Here is a 21,024-nt window from a genome sequence, read left to right as displayed (position 1 = left end):
TTTTAGTTATTCTAATCAATAAGCATATGTTTTCATGCACTATAAAAATTATGACCGAATCGGAGCAATTCATGATTCAATTCGATTCACGATTAGAAAAAGGACCATTCCGATTCAAGATTTGACAACCTTGCTCACCGGAAGTTTAAGTTCCTTTTGATCATATATGATTCACATATCATGAATTTATGTCATTGCTATCTGCTGCTGGGGCAAAACAAGAAAAACTCAAAGTTATTACTCTAGCAATTGGTAACCTTAAGCTTCATAGGGAGTCAACAATTTTGTTCACCTTTATGAACTGTTTTATGGGTAGGGTACACACCGCTGCTTAAAGTGAAACCCACCCCACTGTCTAATGTATTAACCGATACAGTGTAACGTTCGCACTCGCGAACAACATTGGACTGGTGAAAGGGTGACACAATTGCAAAATTCTCCAACCGATTATGATGGTTAGTACAAGCCCTTGTAATACAAGGTTCAGTGACAAATGGAGAACAAGACTACTTATCTCCAAGAAATAAATTTCCCAAACAGAGTGCTGGATCAGCATAGAAATTAGACTTCAGCACGTTCTGAAAACAGTCATCTCAACAATAATACTTGACTGGGATCCTCTCTCTCTCTCTCTAACCTATGGCTTGGAGCTTCCATTGTTCTCTCAGCCTTACAAGGGATGATCTCAGGCGTAATCAGCTGGAGGGTCTCTGACATGCAGCAAAGAGCTGCCAGCTAGTGAAGGCCATCACCAGAGAAGTGAAGAGCTCAAATCCTACCACCTCTGGAAAGTGCCATCCCAAGCCACGCCTTAGATAGCTGCAAAAAACCCATTATTAGGCACGATGGATATAATTGCAGAAAATGTTTTGCAATAACACTTTTGAGTAATGCCAATTATCATTATTCATAACTCAAAAAGGTGGCCTGACCAATGTTCAAGAGTTAAACAAATTTCAGCAGCTAAACATAGCCATCTATTCATATCAACTTGTATAAAACACTAGCTTGTGAGAAGTACTGTAAGATACGTGGGAATGAGGACGTACTAAGATTCAGTTTAGACAAGAAATAACTCTGGTTTATAAAGGTTCCAACTGTATGTAATGAAGACACAAAACTTGGTAACTCGAGCACCATATGCTACCTATCATATTTCAGATGTAACACCGGTTGATCAATATCGCTTTCAATTCTTTGTTTCATAGGACAATTTAGAGGATTTAATTATTGTTACATGGGGATAATTCTATGACTATGAAGCAATATGGATAACAGACCTCGTGATGGATGGCATCGTAGCCACAATCCCTGCACACGCATATATTATGGGTATCAATGTCTTGGGTTTGTTTTTCCGAAGCCACATCAAAGATCCCAACGCAGCAAGAGATATACTCAACACCTGAATCACGGAGCATGAAAACAAAATCAACCAGGAAAAGAATAATCTCTCTCTTTTACAAAAAAAAAGAAAGAAGAATAACCATATCAACAGACTCAGGGCATTGTCATGACAAAAGTATCAACCCACCTAACAATACGAATTATTATGTGCATTCCAAGAGTTTGATACAGTACATAACTCGCATGCAGATTCTGAACCAAAAAAAATGATATCATACCAGATTTGCATTTGCTTCAAGGCCTTGCAGGATGTAGTCCCAAGTAAATTCTAGTCCTCTAGCACCAACCCATAGGGGTGCCAACCGATGCAGAACAGAGTCTGCAAAAGCCCACCCTGCCAAAAGGAAAATGGTACCATACTGTCAAGCAAGATGAAGATAATCCTACATAGTAACCTCCCCATCATTCGAAAGAACTACAGCAGGTATTTCCACAAAAGTTCACCAACTCTAATTCCAAAGGTAACATAGCATAGTAGCATAGTAGCCAGAATGATCTTTCTAGGTCATAATCCTAAGATTCCTACTAACATTAGAACTAGATACGGCTACTCTAACGACAATGCATGACAAACTAAACAAAGGACAAAAACCATGATAGCCTATAAATATAACTAAAGAAGAAATAGCCACAAATCCATCCAGAATAGGCAGTAAAAAGCAATTGGATGTCAAATCAACTGGAGTCAAGCTTCCCTCACCAAGTCCAACAGCTTGGAACTTATGATTTTGAGAGATGTTCCTGTGAGTCAACTGTGTCAAGGCAAAGTACAGCCCAGCAACATCAATAAAGCCGATCAAAGCTTTCAATAGTTCCTGAAATAAAGATGAAACATACTTTATGACTGCAAATCTCACACAGGAATTGACAACATATAAGTAACTAGACAAAATCTATTTAGTGTGAGATTTTTTCCAACATTATTTGGTCCCTCAAAATATGTATCTACGTACGTAGATTACGAAATTCATGTACAGTCAGAGATTATTCCAGCATTCCAGAGAATTGATCAACTTGAATCCAAACTTTTACTAGACTTATCATCTCATGTCAACATTGACACTTTCTCTTCATACAACAAGCCACCCAGGGGACAGGACTTAGGGAAGAACACTGATCTGATTTTAACTTTGTGGATACTTGGCCCGAATCTCAAGGGCTGAAGGAAAAAAGAGACCTCAGGAGTGAGTGTTGTCATAGCTGAAAGACAACCCCCAAGGGCTTCTCTGAAGGACGACCACTCCCAAGGTCGGTAACCCACACTTGAGCTGAGGCAGGGCTCAGGTGACTCGGGACCGAAGGAGGAATGAGGCATGGAGGTTTGAACCCAAGGAATTGTCTGAAGGCTTAAGCTCCATTTAGGAGCTAACCTTCAGAACAGTCTTAGAAGGAGAGGAAGACCTGCTGACTGAGAGCTCAGCTTTATTGGGATTGGAATCATACCAACCCTCTGAAACCAAAGGACAAGACATCACCTACCACCTAATATTCATACGAAGTCCCACATATCACTGACCTCTGGACGCTGAAACTTCAAACCCAAGTCCCAAACATCACATGGCTATAAACGCCTTTCTGTCCACCCTCTTATAACCCTCCATGTGTCCCTTGATTAGCCGACTCCAACCCAACAACCCTTGACCTATGACACTTGGCTGTCATAGGTTTGTCCCCTAAGACCATAGGCTTTGACCTTCAAACAGGCAGTCATTCAGAAGCCTCCACGTGCCCTTCAGACATATACCCCTTTTAGAGAAACTCTTTGCCTATATATAAGACATCCAAGCCATCATAAATAAGTGGTTGTTCATCTCCTTATCACTGATACAGATCCCAATACTCCCATAGTACTCTCTCTCCCTCAGATTGCCTTGGGTTCCCTCCTCTCCGCCTTTGGCAACCCTGAGTCTTGGAGAACTTGCTGATCTCCCTGGATCACCTTTAGGGCTAGCACAGCCCCTCAACCTTACAAACTTCTATTTGTTTTCACCCATTTTGGTTCAAGTAAAAAAGAAATGCAATTGCGTTCCCCTCGAATCACATATAGATGGGGAGACAGAGTACTGGATGGATCACTGAACGAGCCCCCATATATTTTCTTCTACACACATTTGTCTTTCATCTTATAACTACTCACATATTGTGAGGAGTTCAGGAAAATTTCTTCATCACAATTGACTGAATAACTGAAGTTCTAACAATCAAAGACTCCCCCCCCCCCCCCAAAAAAAAAAAATTAAAATAAAACATAAAAAAAAAATAAAAATAAATAAATAAATAAAAACTGCAAATGATCGTTACATTGTTCTACTATTGGATTCTTCCTTCTTACAAGTACAGATGGATTTTCATCTAACAAAAAAATTTAAAAACACGAGGACTCCTGTTATGCAATCATACATATAAAATCTAAACAACCAAGACCACAAAAACACATCCATTACGTACCTGGTACGGATCAAAGCTGTCATTTTCAGAAACCTTGAGAAAGGTTGCCAGACAAACAAGCTGCCACAAGGCAAAAAATGTAGAAGTGTTAATGAAATTGATATATGATTAAGTTGAACATGAGAAAAAAAAAAATACAATCAGATGGAGAAGAAGTCATGTAAAACACAGGTCCAAGAAAATGAATAAAATGATTGAGCAATATACAACAGCAATAACCAACCTTCACTAATGCCGTTCCAAGATAAACGAGAGCGGCTTTAACAGAAGTACCAAGAGTATCATACTCTGATCTGCACAGAAATAATTACAGCAAATGCATCTCATATGTACGTGTAGCAGATAAAACTGCACAATGAACTTTGTCCCCTCCCGGCTTACTTTATCTCCACACACAGATGTGCATATTCATAATCTTACGCCAGCTAAATAGTTCATTTCATGGATATAACACAGAAAGAACCATTTAGGGAAAAATATCAACAACGAAAGTTTCAAGTGCACAGGATGCAATGATCAATTCACTTCTAAGTTCTAATTACAGCATAGAGAGTGCAGCAACAACTTCACATGTGACATGAAAGGATTCTTCATAAGCAATTCCACATAAGATAGGCACTCAAGCAATCCAATTTACAATCTACTAAAAAATGTAGATATAGTCGTGGCCTCGTGGGTTGCATTGGTATCAAATACCCACGAAAGTATATGGAACTCCTGATCATACATGTGCAGGGGAGGCTCCATGAGAGGGTACAAATTAGCCCACTAACTTCTCGACAAAAATGAGAAAAATCTCGTATAGGTAAGCAGTGTTCTAAAACTCGGTATTCCTCGCCGAGTACTCGGTGGGTACTCGCACCAAGGTGCCTGGCCGAGGGGACTAATCTCCTACTCGGTGGGCATTACTCGCCGAGTACTCGCCGACTAACGCCGAGTACTCTCTCCAAGGTGCTTGGCCGAGCGAGTAGCGAGTTTTAGAACACTGTAGGTAAGTACTTCTAGAAAGAATGTACAAAGGAAAGTCTAATAGTACACCACCAAAACTATTGCTGACATCCATTTCCTTAATCTTAAATATGGACAAAATCCAGCTAAAAACCCATGAGCGACCAACTCTTCGTATGCCTTGGTGAAACATGATGCTACTATGCAGCAAATTAAGAACCTAGAAGCCAATCAAGGCAACCACAATTTTTTTTTGGTGTGATGGTTAGGGGTGTCTGGGCTAACTTACGTGTACCTCAACTAATCCCCTTCCCGGTCCGATCAAAGGCAACCCCATCCACACCGGGACTAGAGAAATTCACAAGAAATTACTTTTTTGCAGCCTGACCCCAAGAATTGAATGCTGGTCAATTGCGTGGGAAGCCAACCCACCAACAAACCGGACTAACCCTTGGGGGTAGCAACCACAAAATTTTATGAAACACTAACCAATCTGTTACGGTTCTCCTTTACATATAATCTGCAATGTTTTTATTCAAGTTGTCAGTTAATTGGAAGTAGAGCACAACAAAGTTAAGTGTGATCCCTCTCTCCACACATAAAGTAGTAGGATTGAGTTTTTGTATGGCCCAACGAACTACTTCGTGTGCATACACGAGTCAATGAGTGGACAGGTTAGCTTGTAAGAAAAAACTAGAAATCGCAAAAACAAAAAACCAATGATTACAAATTCATTGGATTGGCAATTAACGGCTGGAAATTAATAGTGACTTAGGGTTTCTTTGTGCAAAGCGACGAGAAAGACTCCAAAAAATAACACGGACGCGAAACGAAGATTCCATAACAGATCTGTGCGTAATTACTGGCACGAAAAAGAGTAGTTGAAGATAACTAGGGTGGATGAAAACGGAGGCTGAGAAGAACGAACTTACAGCGGAGTGGCGGAGTAGTAGACGGCGTGAGGGCCGAAAGTTAGAATTGCGCAGTTGAAGAAGTGGAACACCGTCATCCTCCTCCTCTCTCTCTCTCTGGAAGTGAGAGATCCAAACCAGGAAAATCGTTAAGTTGAGAGAGAGAGAGAGAGAGAGAGAGAGAGCGCAATGACGAAGTCCAGGATTTGCTGTTTCTGGCCGTACTGTAGTATTTTTACATTGTTTAGTTTTATTGGGCCAGCATTCGGTCGGGCCTGCTGGGCCTGAAGTTTAGGAAAATCGAAAATGACGGCCCATGATATATTTTGATAATTAATATCCGTCAAAGACATGCTGAAAACATTTGTTAATATTGAAAATGTCATTGGCGGGTATTAATTATCAAAACACGTTTGTGGCCATCATTTTCCCTTAGGAAAATGTTGTGCCGGTCCCAATTTTCAATTTCATAACCTTTGAGATCATTTCCCTTAAAAAAAACATGCATGCACACTCTGCATTTTTCTATAAAATTTATGTTTTCGAAATCTACTCGGCAAGATGTGGGAAATGATCAACAGTCATGTGGGATCCATTTCGGATCGTCACGCACAGAAAATTCGAGTTGCTTAATAATTTTAAAAAAATTCAATGGATTTGTGGAAATTTTGTTCAATTCTATATGTTTAGGTATTCGATTTAATTTTCTCATTTTTTATTCAAATTTCAGGATCTTAAAATCTGAATGAAAAATAGAAAGATTGGTATCTGATTATAAACTACTTGGTGTCTGATTAACTTGACATTTTTCTTGGCTATTCTACTTGGAAAACTCTACAATGTGGACGATTCGAATCATCAAAATAACTCTAAAATGGGTTAAAAAATGACGAGACTAAAATGTAGTCGAGGCCTAAATTGCAGAAAAGCCACCTCCTATTCTTGTTCTGTCCCCCATCTCTCTTCTTTCCGTCCATAAATTCCTTTTTTTCTTTGATCCGCGTACATAAAAGAAAATTCCTTCCTTCGTTCCCACTTGCTTTCCCTTTGCTTTCATAAGTTAAAAGAGAATTCCTTCTCTTGTTTTATTTCTCATGGGAGTCACCTTTTTTTTCTCGGCAAAATGAATTTTTATGAAGCTATAAATACGAAATCTCATTTCCTTCCACTGACCAAGAAATTTGAAAGTAGAAAAAAATGTCTTTTTTTTTTTTTAATATTGGCTATCATACCACTCCTTTAAATCCTTCAAGAAAAACGTTATCGAAACTGGTGGCTACGAAGCTCAGTAGTCAAGCCGAGTCATGAGTCATTTCCTTCCAGTTGTTGATTGGGAAAAAAATTCCACCTCAGCCAAAACGGTTCTCTGAGTTCTTCTCTCTAAAGAGTCACTAGTACTACCTCCCATATATAGTTGTTAATTTTTGTCTACTTGAGGATTCAAAGATGGCATCCTCCACCATTTCAGTCAGTCGCTCTGCTGCTTTCAAAGCAGCGTCAGATTGCGAACCACGGTCGCGGTTGTCGTCGTTTGGAACCATTCGCGAGTTCTGGATACAAGAAGGTGGAATACCACTTGACACGGGAGGCAACACAATCCTCCATTTTCTAGCCATGTACGGAAACGCATTCGTGATTCAGAAACTCATCGACGACGACAACGGCAACAACAACAGCAGCAACAGCAGCATAGTAAAATGTGAAGATCTGTTTGGGAGAAACGACAAGGGGAACACGCCATTGCATGAAGCTGCGAGGTTCGGTCGAAAAAGTGTGGTCGAAATCCTCTTGCGAAAACAACAATCATTGGTTCGGGAACGCAATCGTTTGGGAGAGACGCCTATTTACGCTGCTGCGGCTCGTGGACACGAGGATGTTTTCGACCATCTAATCGCAGAGGTACTCGATCGCAATCAGGAGATGACCAGAAGTATGACAATTCCAATGTTCTTCATGCTGCGATCACAGGAGAACATTATGGTACGTACATTTCTTTCGTAGCGCTCCAGTACCCTTCTACACCAAATGCGGAGAAGGGTCCTACGCACAACTTCAACTATCGTATTCGTCCCTCTAGCTAGTTTTAAGCAATTCCAAATTTTGTTCCTCTAACCCTTTAATTTTACTTGCATGTCAACTCCAACTAGAGCTAGGGATGATTGTCTTACATTATGTCATGCCTTCATTTTTTAACATAAATAATAATAGTTTTCGATAAATGAAATTCACACAATAAATACAAGTATTATCCCAAAAGACATTTCTTAAATCTTGTAGAGTACGATAAGTATAAAAGTTTAAAGTAATGGCACTCCAACCCCAAATTTTAGAGACTATATGATTTCCAAGTCAAAGATTATGACGGAAATTACAAATACATTTCGCACAAGAGTTTTACAGAAATGTCAAAATGATTCTTCCATACTAGCTTTCGAAATGATGAAGTCAAACATTCACTTCAAACACTTCATGTAACCTTGAGATGCACCTGAAAATGATAACAGGTTGAGTTATATTAGCTCAATAGAAAAATCTTTACACGAAGTATGTGAAAATGCGATGATGTTTGCCCCAAGAGTGAACGAGTAACGATTGATACGCCTAAGTACACATGATTATCATCAGGCAGCACACTAAGATCAAAAGTTTTAGACATCCTATATGAAGATTCTATCAACTCATATGTCAAGCCTAAACTATTATCGTTCTCACATCAATCATAACAAGCCAATAACGGTTTCTCAATCATTTACCACATCTCATATGATTCCACAATCTTTCTCATTTCCCTGTCATTATCTGTCTTCCAAATCTGTTTTTTCCCATAAATCATTCTCTTTTATTTTCAAATCGACATAACGTAGAGAAATACAAGACCTATATTGGTCAAATTCTGATTCGAGCTTGAATACCCGGAGTCCGTTGATTTGTGCCCAAATACCAGAAACCATTGATTCGCTCAAGAATAGTCGGAGGATTTTTAATAAAAACTTTTTTTCCAAAAACAAAATCCATTCTTTAAAAAAAACCTTGATAAAATCAATCATTAGTCCCTTCATCAATTAACAAACATCAATCCATGTATCGTAGTTCGCTGGTTTGCGGAATCGTACGTCGCATAATCGTCTGTTCATTATATCATAAATCGCTGGTTAGCGGAATCGCACATTGCATAACCATCTGTTTATTATATAATAAATCGCTTGTTAGCGGAATCGCACATCGCATAACCGTCTGTTCGTTTTCAGCCGGTCATCTCACCATTTCGGCCGTTCTACCGAATGGTGATACCCGTAGTATCCAATCTCGCTATATCCACATGTCAATTGATCATTCATAACTCAAAGCATTCCAAATAATCAACTGTATCATAACATCGGCTAACAAATCAATACACACTTTTCCCACGTATGTCACAATACCCTAAGAAACGTACCAACCTGTAGCAACTCTATGACATACTACCCGCCAGTATCGATACTTGGAACTCAAAGAACGAGCGCCAAAATAATTTAGAAAAGTCAACGTGACGAATCATGAGGATACAAGTTACTAGGGTTACCCTTCGGATCCCTAAACCGGCTCGCGTTCACCAACTATACTCATCATAACGCCTCACATAGCCTACGGTACTCTTAGATAACTTTACGATATACCATTTGTCTATAACGATACCAAACTACATTTTTCGAGTGTCTCGAGAACGGGAACAATCAACGAATCCTTACTAGACGAGCAACCAAGCTTAGAGATGGTTTATAGGTGTTTAAGAAGTATTAGAAGTGACCATGGGTCAAAATGATGAAGTATGGAACAAATGCAGCAAAACTGTCCATAAGGTCCTGGTATCGATACAACAAAAAAGGTTGTATTGATATAACAATCAAATCAAAAGTTCTGAAGTGACGGTATTGAAATGGTATTGATACAGCAAAAAGATTTTATCGATACGGTGACATTTCGAGCAACGATTTACCATATTTTCAAGGACGAACACCACATAACTACCAATGATCCAAAGCACAATTCAGGTACAAGATCAACTCATAGACATATAGAGAGGGTAAGAAATCTCTACCTCGAGTGTCGAATCCGAAATCAAGAGGTTACTCGAGCCCTAGAACTTCAAAAGCGAAACTAAGCGAAATACACCTCCTCCGAGCTTAGCCCACGCGACCCAAGGCTTGTACCACGCGAAGATGATCAATTGAGGTCAAGACTTGAAGGTTTCACGGTTGATTGGTGAGTTTTTGGTGAGAGAGAGAGAGAGGTTTCAAGGTTGATTGGTGAGTTTTTGGTGTGTGTGTGAGAGAGAGAGAGGGAAGAGTATTTTACTCCTCTATACCCACACCCACACATATACACCTTCTTGATCTCCGTCACCGACGCGTTCCTCTTCACTCGCAGGACCTCATACAGGCTCCCTCCTCATTGCCGTTGATTCCTTGGTTCCAATGCCGGCACCGTTTCGGCGCACACGGCTTTACAGGTGTGTTGGCCGGAGGAGGAGGAGGTTTGGAGGCCAGATCGGGTGGTGGTTTTGGTGAGGGAGGGGTGAATGATGGTATTTTCGGATGACAGCCGTAGAGGGGTCATGGAAGGTAGGCTTAAGGTTGTGAACATTGATTTGATTGAAATTAGGGTTTTAGGAACAAAGTATTGGAATAGAGGGGGGCGTAAGGTTTGTGCTAGTTGGTGATGATGGTTGAAGAAAGAGGTTTGGTTGGTTTATATGAAGGTCAGAGTGAGGAATCTTGAATTCTGTTGATTGTGGGGTGAGTGAAGAGAGAGAGAGAACAGTTAGGAAAGAGAGAGAGAGTGTAGAGAGAGAAGAAGAAGAAGGGGGGGGGGGGGGGGGGGGGGGAAAGTGGACCTCTGCGGTGTGTCTTTATGTGCTTCTAGAAGATTAGTCAGTGTAGCTGTTGAGCTGAGCTGAGCCGGCTCTCTTTGCTACTCCTATATTTAGGGTGGGTTTGGATTGAAAAGTTAAGTAATTTTTGTGACTTATTGATTCGTCTTGACCCAAAACTAACTAATGCGTTTTTTTTAATAAAGAAAGACAAAAATTAAGTTATTAATTGACTTTTAAAGCCAAATCGAGCCTTAATCTTGTTTATGAGTATAATATTGTGTTTTGCCAAAATGAGCCTGAATCTTGTTTTGCCAATATTCGTGCCAAAATGAAAATTTTCAACATTTCCGTTTGTTTTGGACGGAAAGTTAACGGCGGGAGGAAAATTGATGGGTTTTTAAATAGGTCAAGTGTTTTTTTGATAATTTTAAAAGGTCAGGTGCCTGTGTGTAATTTATGTGAAAGGTCAGGTGCTATTTTGAAATTTTTCCTATTGTTCAATTATAGATTGAAAGTAGGGTCGGAGTAAGAACCATTCACACCACTGAGATCGTATATAGAACTTACAGTGAAATTATTTAAGTAGCAACCCATCCATGCTGTCTTTTCCTTGTTTCCTTTAGTCTTTGTAATCGTTATTCAAAGATTAATAAAATTTTCTGTGCCGTTTAAAAAAAAAAGGACTTGCTATGAGCATATTGGAGTCATTCCCCCAACTTGCTCAGAATCCTGATGAAAAAGGAAGAACTGCATTGTATTTGCTGGCTCAAAAATCAAAGTCCTTCAAGAGCGGGTCATTTTATTCTCCACACAATTATATGTCTAGCTCCTTGATCCTTTCGGTGGACTTTCTCGCAGTTCTCACATATTGTAAGTGCTACTTTCTCAGTCCCACTTTATTGGGCTTTTTTTGAAAATTGTGTCATTTTTCAGATGAAAAAATGTTAATACTTTCCTTCATTTTCTTTCATGTTTTTTATCGCACTAATTTAAAGTACTCATTGCGATCTTTAAATTGGTGCAAGAAAGTCAAAAAAAAAATAAGGGACAGGATTTTTGCGAAAAAGGATAACCAATATGAGGCTGAGTTAGAATGATTTTCAGTATACCTCTAGTCGCATCATGTATATTTCTTTTTCTTTTTTGTCATTTATTTTCCTTTTATAACTTATTCATGAAAAAAAATGTGTTTGTTTATTACTAAGCAGGGTTTATTCCATCGATAGTGTATCGGTCGAAACATGACGCTGATGTGGAAAATCAACAGCAAAAACGAGTTGATATCTCAAAACTAAAAGGGTTCTGGGCATCAATAATCGCAGGTTTGGTTTTGTGTTTTGCTATTTTCTATAACGTAAACTAGCGAAAGCCGTGCTAGTTTTTAACTTTAAATTTCTCTTTTATCCATTCCGGTAGCATCACATATGTAGGCAATAGAAGAAAATATATTAAAAAAAAGGATCGGATTTGGCTCTTGTCTTAGTAAACAGACTGCCTAGCCCTTCTTCAGCTGCAGTTAACGAATCTTTAATTAATATAGCTTCCTTGGGGAAGCGGGGGCTGCTGTTGTGCCCCATTTGTGGGCCCACTCCGGTCTTGCTCTGATGATCGGAAGCATTCACTTTGTAGATCTCGTCGAGTAGAACAACTATGCAAAAAATCAGCTTAAGTGGATATTATTAAGTGCCTGATCGAAATATTTTTATCTTGAAAAGAATGGATCTGAAACACTGGATCAAATCCATTGTAACACATGGACCGATAGTTATATGGGCTCCGATCAGGCACTTAATAATATCCAATTAAGCTGATTTTTTTGCATAGTTGTTCTACTTGACGAGCTCTACAAAATGAACGCTTCCGATTATCGGAGCGAGACCGGAGTAGGCCCGCAAACGGGGTACAGCAGCGTGCTGCTGCCCCTTGGGGCAGCACACCCCCCTCCACCCCCCCCCCCCCGTGGCCGCCAGCGCCCTTCCCTTCCTCTGTACTCCCTTCCCTTCCTCTGTACTGACCTTAAGAAGCCAAGGGAGTAACAGTACTAACAGGGAAAAGAAGAGAGACGCCACTCCTTCGCCGAAGAAGAAGTCAGCCGATTAAGGACCTCAGTGGACGCCTCCGAAGCCGAACTATTGGATACCTGGGGGACCCTACTAGAATCCGTTTTTTTCCGATGGAGAAGATTCCGAAATGAAAATATCAATCCAATCGCTGGGTGAATAACGATCGAGATACGTTGGATCTAAAAACACATTGAGATAAACAAAGATGATTTGTAGTAGACGAACACAATTTCAAGAAAACCAGCCCTACTTTTTTTCTTTTTATTTTTAAACCAAAGGTTGACCCAACAATGCTGCATGCCCCATAACTTTGACCTCACATAATTCGCTCCATAATTAGTTCGTGGCTCGGCCTCTGTAGAATCGTAGACATTATTGTCCGCCTGTATAATACAATTTGGAGGATTGGTTTAAGTTCATTAACTCATAAACAATTGTTTCTTTTCAATGAAGCTTGTCGACATACTAGAATAATCTACAATGAAAAAGAGAAACATGCCTTTGCACTTGAGCTTGGAAAAAGGCTCGTAAAAGAAGAGGGAGAATGGAGTCGCTACTTAGACGATCAGATGGGGAGCCCGATTGTTGAAGCCACGGAGAAGGGCATCATTGAGTTGGTAAATGAGATTTTAGGAAAATTTCCCGAGGCTGCATATAGCTTTGACAAGAATAGTGATAATGACAAAAGAAAGAACATATTGCATATAGCGGTTGAGCAGAAAGATTGGAATATCTACAACTTGTTGAGGAGGAAAATTGATCTCAGAGATGGAATGCTGGTGGAAGATGTTGATTATCATGGAAACACCATATTACATCTTGCTGCCAAATTGGGTACCCCAAGTTTTAGATTAGCTCAAGCCGGACATTTGTACCAGATGATGTGGGATGTTTGTTGGTTTAAGGTATGTGTGCATTTATTTGTTGAGCACACACGCAACAAAAGAAATACTAACTTTATTGTAGGAATTATTTTCCCTAATCAATCTCACACGCAAACGGAAGCGTAATCGGAAAAATTAGCACGCACAATAAATAAGGCACAAAGAGAACAACCAATATACGTAGTTCTTCAAACTTGGGTACGTCCACGTGAAAGAGAAAACAATTTTCACTATCACCAAAGTTTACTAAGGGTTTACAAAGAGATCAAAGATTTCACAAACATTCTATCCAATAAACTACAACCGGAGTGAAAAGATCTTACCCAACATTCTCCAACACAGCTGAAACAGAGGGCACCAACCGGATCAAACCAGCCCTCAAAAGTTCACGCACGAACTGCCACGAATGGCTTCAGGAGAGAGGGGAAATAGCTAGCTGCCTTTTGTTCCTTGACCACCGAAAACCCAAGCACACACAGGAGCACTTGTATTTCTGTTTTCCAGGTAACCAATGAATCACACACAGCAGCAGCACAGCACCAAACCCTTTTCTCCCTTTTTTTAGTTTCTTCCGCTCTCTCTCTGCTCTCTGTTTCTATCTTCGTTTCAGCCAAACAAAAAACCTCTTTTATGGCAGGTGACAAACATATGCCAAAATAACTGTAGAAATTTCTACCCATTTAACTAGCCCATATAATAATCTTTTTGGGCCAAACACTACTGGGCGTATTTTTATGGGCAAAAACACAACATTTATTACATATACAAATACTTGTACATAAACACAACACAGACTTGAATGATACTCCCCCACTTTGGGGTCTCCCTACCTCACCAAAGGGAGGTAATTATGTCACCACCCACGAGTTTGAGGGAGTTAAATCTTTTAATTAATTGCATGCTGTATTATGATCCTATTGCCGTTGAGTACGTACTTGTGCTCTAAATTGATAAATTTGTCTGTATCATATATAGTAAGTTGCATGTTTAATCAGTACTACTCTAAAATATTGATGAATTTGGCTTTATACTTAGGAAAATGATTTCGGCACACAATTTTTTTATGATAGCACTCAAAAATTTGTCTTTTAGTGTAAAAATTATACATAGCAAGACACAATAATATACAAATTTTAAAGTGTTATAAAAAATTGGAGTGCCAAAATCATTGCATGTCCTTATACTTATGGTCTTTTGAAATTCCACATGCATGCAGCACGTGAGTTACGACTCTCCCCCACATTTATGGTATCTTCGAAACTCGGATGGGGAGACGGCAACAAAAGTATTCGCAAAAGAACATTCGGAAATACGAGAGAAGGCTGAGAAAGCAGTCAAAGATGTGAACAATGGCCTAATGCTAATTGTTGCGTTGATCGGGACAGTCAATTATGCCGCACTTCTTACCCCGCCGGGTGGTTACCGTCAAAGCGAGGGAGATCCTTTTTACGGTCTCCTCGTTTTCCTCACGGACGATATGCGCATGTACTTCTTCCACATATTATGTGGCCTTTTAGCTGCTTTTTTTGCCTTCGCGACTATGTTTTCAATTCAGTCATGTCCGTTCCGTAGCAATGACTTCTACCTGGACTTGCCGTTGAGACTTTTGCTTGCTATGCTTTCCTTGGTTCTCTCCGTGGTATTCACGGCCCTATCATCTCGACAGGTCTACTTTCTTGATGGGCTTTTTTTCACTCAGGCCCGATACGTTATATACATGTGCTTGCTCGTTCTAATATTAATCCTTGGATCCATAGACCCACCATTCTTGATCTTCTATTACCTTTCTTTTTTGTTCAGATATTGGGTTAATGGTCAATGATTCTATGGATTATCTCTTGTAATTCTTTCCGATTGTTAGGATAATATTCTTTCCTTTTTATTTTATTTTATTTTATTATTCTAGCTGTACGTACAATAGGAAATAACTTGATTATAGGAAGACCTTGAATTATACTGGTCATCTCTATAAATATGTAACTGTATACGCTATTGAATTATGATGAATGAAAATATTCTTCTAAAAGCCTGATTTTTTCAAGTTGTATCAGAGCTTTGAAAGAAGCATCATCATCCTTACATTGAACCCACGTCACCTTCAAACCATGATCAAGTCAGATTCTGAAACATCTGGCATCAAATCAACTCCCATTATCCTTTCATATACTTGCTTTATCCTTTAATACGGAGTAACTAATACAAATGGTTACTACCAAGCCTTTTGGTCAACAACTAATTTTTAAATTTCTAACAAAACCAAAACAACAAGATTGATCCATATCTCGGTCTCTTAACACGTTAAACCAAAAAATGAAACAGTTAAAATTCTTAAAAGATGAAATTAAATACAAAAGAATTAAAGAACAGATTAATGATTGATAAAATTTTTAATCACAAAATAGAAAGTTTTAAAAAAACAACTAGAAAAAGAAGTCTACTCTAAACTTCCTAGTACTTTTTGGCTTAAAAATAAGCATATAGTAACTCTCCCATATATGAAGAGGTTAATGAACAACAAATTTCTACTAAATCTAGGCCCATTTAAATGAATCCCGAAGTCATGGAAATATGTAACAATTTACAAAAGAACAATATTGTCCGAAAAAGTAATTCTCCATGGTCGTGCCTAGTTTTTTATGTAAACAAAAATGCTGAAATTGAGCGTGGTGTCCCACTGTCCCGTGCCTTGTCGTTAACTACAAACCCTTAAATAAGGTTCTTGAATGGATAAGATATTTAATTCCTAAGAAGAAAATTTAATCAATCGTCTAAGTGACACAATAATATTTTTTAAATTTGACCTAAAAGAGGATTTTAGGCAAATCTAGCTTCAACCAAATTAATAGACAGAACATACTGAGGTGTTGTCCACCCACATAGGACTGGCCCAGAAGAAGTCCTACATTTAATTTTGCCTTCATAGCAAAGGACCAGATAAACAATTGTGGTACAAAACAAGTTTAAGGCTTGATTATCGTTCGATTAATCAAGATAAACAAAAATATAAATCTTATTAATTAAAATTTTAAAAGATTTTCAAAGCCTTGAAACAGATATTGGGTCTCTTATAAAATTGGCTCGGCCACATATTTGCAAATATGCTGGAGGCTTTCTTGATCGTTGATCATCATCACCTCTCTGGCAATATTCTCGGGGACTCATGAAAGTTGAACCTTTCCTACAACACACAATCAAAGAGAATTGGCGTTCTTTTCATTTGTTTGCCCGTTGGTCGGACACCAGTTGATGTAATTTCGGAATGAAATTGTTTTAAGATAAATGGGTATTTGGTGTTGTAATTTTGTAACCATGTTCTACAACAAATGTGTTCTCAAATCATATTAACCGATATTCGATCAACTTGACTTTTTGGATAACCAATGTTTTTGACAAGCTCTGGAATATGAACGGTGCCCAAAAAAGATCCACAAACGAGCTAGGACCGTTGAATCAATTTTCATAGACCGGAGAGGGGCTTAATCGTTATTGAGATAGATGTACTGAGTTTTTGCTTTGTTCATATTTTTGAATAATGAAAGAGGAAAGAGAGTTGAAAAGCAGCCCACACTACTCCTTAAAACTCAGATGTTAAGAAGAGAAAAATTGAAGCCTTATAACCAGCACAGATAGGACATGTATAAGCGATGTGAGACACATTCCAACACACACTACTGGACCACAACACATGGCAACCGGACAACAGTCCACCAATCAGAGACCAAAACCAAGCTCTGATACCAAGTTGAAAAGCTTAGCTCACACTACTTCTTAAAAATCAAGTGTTAAAAAGAAAAAGAAAACTGAAACCTTATAACCAGCACATATGTGGCATTTCCACGTGATCTAGGACACATTCCAACAAAGACAATTGACAACTCGAGAGAGGGCATTCATTCATTCATTCATGCCGTTAAAGGCTGGCTCAAAATGAGAACCTTCAGCTGATCATGGACCAACCCATTTGATTAAGAGTAGATGTTTGGTGGTCCATATTCCACAGCTGTAACGAATGAGAGTGTGATTTGAACGGGTTCCTGGGCCCAACGGATAGAGTTTCTGCTTGATGAAATGGGCCAGGCTCACATTGGCCCAACTGATCTCCTTAGGCCATCCGCCGGTATGGACGTAGAGGCCTGAAACTCGTGAACCCAACCCGTAGAATCTCAGGTACAAGGCCGTGCGACCGGGCCAGCTAGTGAGCTCAACCGAGCCGAGCTTTAGACTGGTAAGCTCGACTCGTTTATTAAACGAGTCTAAAACTCGAACTCGAGATCGACTTACTTACTAAACGAGTCGGGCTGAGCCTAGCCTTAAGAAGCTGATCGAGCCACAAGCTACTCGCGAGCAGCTCGATTCGTTTGCGACCTTTCCCTAGACCCTAATTTCGCGGTCCACCCCCAGTTTCGCGTTACGGTCTAATAGGAACGTCAACCCGAGTTTCGAAAACTAGAAAACAGTAGTACTTTCTTTTTGGACAGAAAGAGACTAGAGAATTGTTGGGAAAGCAACAAGGATAGATTTGTAGTGGGGTTAGCTTGTGATCTGTGAATCTAGGTAGCAGTGGTGGTGGAAGATTAGGTAATCTAAAATATGCATATGGTTCTCTATTTGCAACTTCCAAGGCACAGACAAAGCCCTTTTTACCAAACCAGATTGATTTTTGTCTCTCTTTTTGATTAAATAACCTTGATACATTCAAAATTTTTCTTACGTAATGTCTAGACTATCTTGCGCGCGCTTCGACTTTTTGAAAATTCTGAAATTAACGGCTGGACAAACCTTTAGTGGCCCCAAGATTTAGAATATTTGCCTTCGTGGGATTTGAACTAAAGATCTATTGAGCGGCAAGCAATTTGTTAGCTTTCTCATCTCCACTTGACCAAACCCGTTAGCGTTTGATTCATTCACAATTGCCAATAGTTATTAGGGGCCGGGTGCTACCCGTTCCTTTACAAACCAACTTTTAACCTTATTTTTTTTCTTAAAATCTGTTCGAATTTATTCCCGTAGCTAAACAACAAAATAGGCTACAAAAATAATTGGATTTTGATATTCGCGCTCTACTTTTTATTGATGGAGCTTCACTTTGTTCATGAAGTTACTAGTAACTTCACGTTAAAAATGGAGCGTGAAAATCAGTTTCCAAATAATAATGTGGGAGATTTATTTTTATGCTAGCTCTTTGACTTTTTAATTTTCCGGTATTAGTCAATTTTGTTTTTACCATTCTCTAAGCTTTGGGACAGAGAAGGGGATAAAACGAGCGAGGAGATTATCTTTTCGGAATATGAATATAGCAGGATTCAAACTATTTTCCTACGATGATATGTATTTATATATGTAGGGCTTTCGACTAGTGTATGAACCTGTGACAGTGGATGGCATACCACGTCCACATGCACGCACTAGTGGACCAGTGGTGCAGCATGTGTCGGCTTCGCACGTGGCAAACCTGGCCACACGAATGTTTATTTAGGTATGTCCGCAAAATATTTGTAGTTATTAATTTTCCTATTGTACGTCGGAAAACTAGAAGAACTACTCTTTAAAAAAAAAAAAAAAACTAGAAAAATTGTTTGTAAGAGGCATTATTGTAAGTTTTTAAATCTGGAGGTAAGGGTCCAAAGGGAGGTTCAACACTGTAAAATGTTCCGACTTCATTCCTATATGAGAACTTTGAAGGCTCACTCTCCACTGGAAAACGTTGCTCTCAAACCGTACCCTCTTGCTCTTTGATAGTGATGATCAAGTGCCTGTTTGTGTTTTTGTTTTTGTTTTTACGTTCTCTCAATTATTGAACCTTTTGAAGAGGAGTAGTATGATTGAACAAGGATAATGATTTTTTACACATTTTTTTTTGTTATTATATAAATTTTTTACACCACCGATGTAAATATTTGTTTCTTTCAAATTAATTATATTGCGCCTCGTCGTCATGTTCTATTAATTGGAACTACTGTTTTGCAACGTGACACGATGTAATTGATTTGGAGGAAGCAAATATTTACACCGACGATGTAAAATTTTTTTTTATCTTAGATTATCATCCTTTCAATTTGTTTTGACAAGCGGTAGGAGATATACATGAAACTAGAACGATTTCATCGATTACTATAGCCCCAGGCCCCCACCCCAACTACTATAATCTTACCATGTCGGATATACAATATTCGATTTTTTTTTTTGCGTACTCATAATATTCGGGCCAACTTACGTACATTTTAACTAGTTTCTGAAAACCCAATCCCACTGTCCCATAGTGAGAAGTCTGATTAGAACGGATTATATATTCTTCACTAAGGCCTTGTTCTGCTAGGAAAAATAAGTAGGAGTACTTGTTTTTTGAATTAAAGGTGATGTATTCTGAGAGAATGATCAGTCTCGCATTAATAAGTACTTAAAAAATAAGAATCTCAACGGAACGGGGCCTAAAACCAGTATGCTCTAACACAAAATCATAAATTCGATTGAATCAGGCATGTTTCACAGCGAATTCCATCCAAGAAACAATATTACTATATATCCAAGTGGATATGAAAAAGTAAATAAGTGATCGTCCTCTATGAGGTTTGCATGTTTGAAACGGAGGCCGAACATTCCAGAAATCTTGGGTCCACTGGAGGATTCGATCGGTCCTTAACTTTAGGACCCTCGAAATAATTGAAGTGTGCGTAAGTTGATCCGGACATCCAATCATAAAAGAAAAAGAAAAAGAAAAAAAGAAACAGTACTCCGGCCTGCTTAAAAAAGGACTAAAGGAAATTGGAGTGATGGATCAGTGAATTAAACTCTCGATTTGTAATGTTGTCGTGGGTTCGCATCATTCTAAACGGCGTTGATTCCGGTGATTCCTTTATCTCTTTTGTCTTCTTATAAGTACTCCTTCTGTGCAGTTTCTCTCTCTGCTAAAAACTACGTGATGATGAACGTAGGGAATTCAGACTTTCAAAGCAAAAAACTCATGTCTCTTTCTATCTCTCCTCATCTCACGAATAACTATGAAGAAACTTTTACTAGCTAGTACTACTCCAGCTTCTTTCCCCACTACTACCATAGCTGTCATATAAGTACTCTTTACTACTTGTTGAAGACACTAAAAATATATACCTATAGCTAAGCATGCACACGTATGGCTATGATTGATTATTATTTGATTTGGAGGCACTTTTAGATGGCAATACATGAAGCTAAAATTGGATGGTTTGGTTTATAATCAGGTGCCCGAATGTCATTTCTATTAGTATGGCTTTGATTATTATACAATCCGCATGAAACTAGCTAGCTGGACCCTGATCTAAGAATGAGTCCATTCTTGGCTGTACTCAAAGTTCATGATTTGATCTGAATCATTCATTTTCTTCATCTTCTCAATGTTCAACCTGATTGGATGAGTCATGTAATCGGGACACGTTTACCTTACAATCATCCTAGTTGGGGCCCCAAGCGATAGGTACTAAAGAGCTGGACATCTCATTGCACAACCTTACAATCATCCTAGTTGGGGCCCCAAG

The 21,024-nt window shown here is 38.9% G+C and overlaps 3 protein-coding genes across 3 annotated transcripts; 2 read left to right on the top strand and 1 right to left on the bottom strand.

Moving 5' to 3' along the window:
* Positions 1-408: 408 nt before the first annotated feature.
* LOC131331128 (uncharacterized) lies at positions 409-5,937 on the bottom strand. The gene is made up of 7 exons (XM_058364966.1): positions 5,736-5,937; positions 4,079-4,148; positions 3,856-3,915; positions 2,108-2,222; positions 1,626-1,741; positions 1,281-1,405; positions 409-819 (listed from the first exon to the last, which is right to left on the bottom strand). Exons 1-7 carry the CDS (start codon positions 5,810-5,812, stop codon positions 696-698), a joined length of 687 nt encoding a protein of 228 aa, XP_058220949.1. The 5' UTR covers positions 5,813-5,937; the 3' UTR covers positions 409-695.
* Positions 5,938-6,967: 1,030 nt separating this feature from the next.
* On the top strand, positions 6,968-11,924 carry LOC131331127 (uncharacterized). Its single transcript, XM_058364965.1, has 3 exons — positions 6,968-7,694; positions 11,248-11,436; positions 11,775-11,924. The coding sequence occupies exons 1-2, from the start codon at positions 7,161-7,163 to the stop codon at positions 11,257-11,259; spliced, it is 546 nt and encodes a 181-aa protein (XP_058220948.1). The 5' UTR covers positions 6,968-7,160; the 3' UTR covers positions 11,260-11,436; positions 11,775-11,924.
* Positions 11,925-12,893: 969 nt separating this feature from the next.
* Positions 12,894-15,457, top strand: LOC131331125 (uncharacterized). The gene is made up of 2 exons (XM_058364964.1): positions 12,894-13,534; positions 14,730-15,457. The coding sequence occupies exons 1-2, from the start codon at positions 13,199-13,201 to the stop codon at positions 15,333-15,335; spliced, it is 942 nt and encodes a 313-aa protein (XP_058220947.1). The 5' UTR covers positions 12,894-13,198; the 3' UTR covers positions 15,336-15,457.
* Positions 15,458-21,024: the final 5,567 nt, after the last annotated feature.

This window comes from Rhododendron vialii, chromosome 6a (assembly GCF_030253575.1).
Source record: "Rhododendron vialii isolate Sample 1 chromosome 6a, ASM3025357v1".
Lineage (NCBI taxonomy): Eukaryota > Viridiplantae > Streptophyta > Magnoliopsida > Ericales > Ericaceae > Rhododendron > Rhododendron vialii.
This window is presented reverse-complemented; position numbering and strand designations above follow the sequence as displayed.

Bases quoted from the DNA above. Each gene is read 5' to 3' on its own strand.
- LOC131331128 (XM_058364966.1), bottom strand. From the start codon at position 5,812: ATGACGGTGTTCCACTTCTTCAACTGCGCAATTCTAACTTTCGGCCCT. The intron at 4,149-5,735 runs GTAAGTTCGTTC...ATTTCTGTGCAG, and splicing joins TACTACTCCGCCACTCCGCT to ATCAGAGTATGATACTCTTG. The intron at 820-1,280 runs GTCTGTTATCCA...GGTTTTTTGCAG, and splicing joins ACGATGCCATCCATCACGAG to CTATCTAAGGCGTGGCTTGG.
- LOC131331127 (XM_058364965.1), top strand. From the start codon at position 7,161: ATGGCATCCTCCACCATTTCAGTCAGTCGCTCTGCTGCTTTCAAAGCA.
- LOC131331125 (XM_058364964.1), top strand. From the start codon at position 13,199: ATGGGGAGCCCGATTGTTGAAGCCACGGAGAAGGGCATCATTGAGTTG. The intron at 13,535-14,729 runs GTATGTGTGCAT...ACATGCATGCAG, and splicing joins GGGATGTTTGTTGGTTTAAG to CACGTGAGTTACGACTCTCC.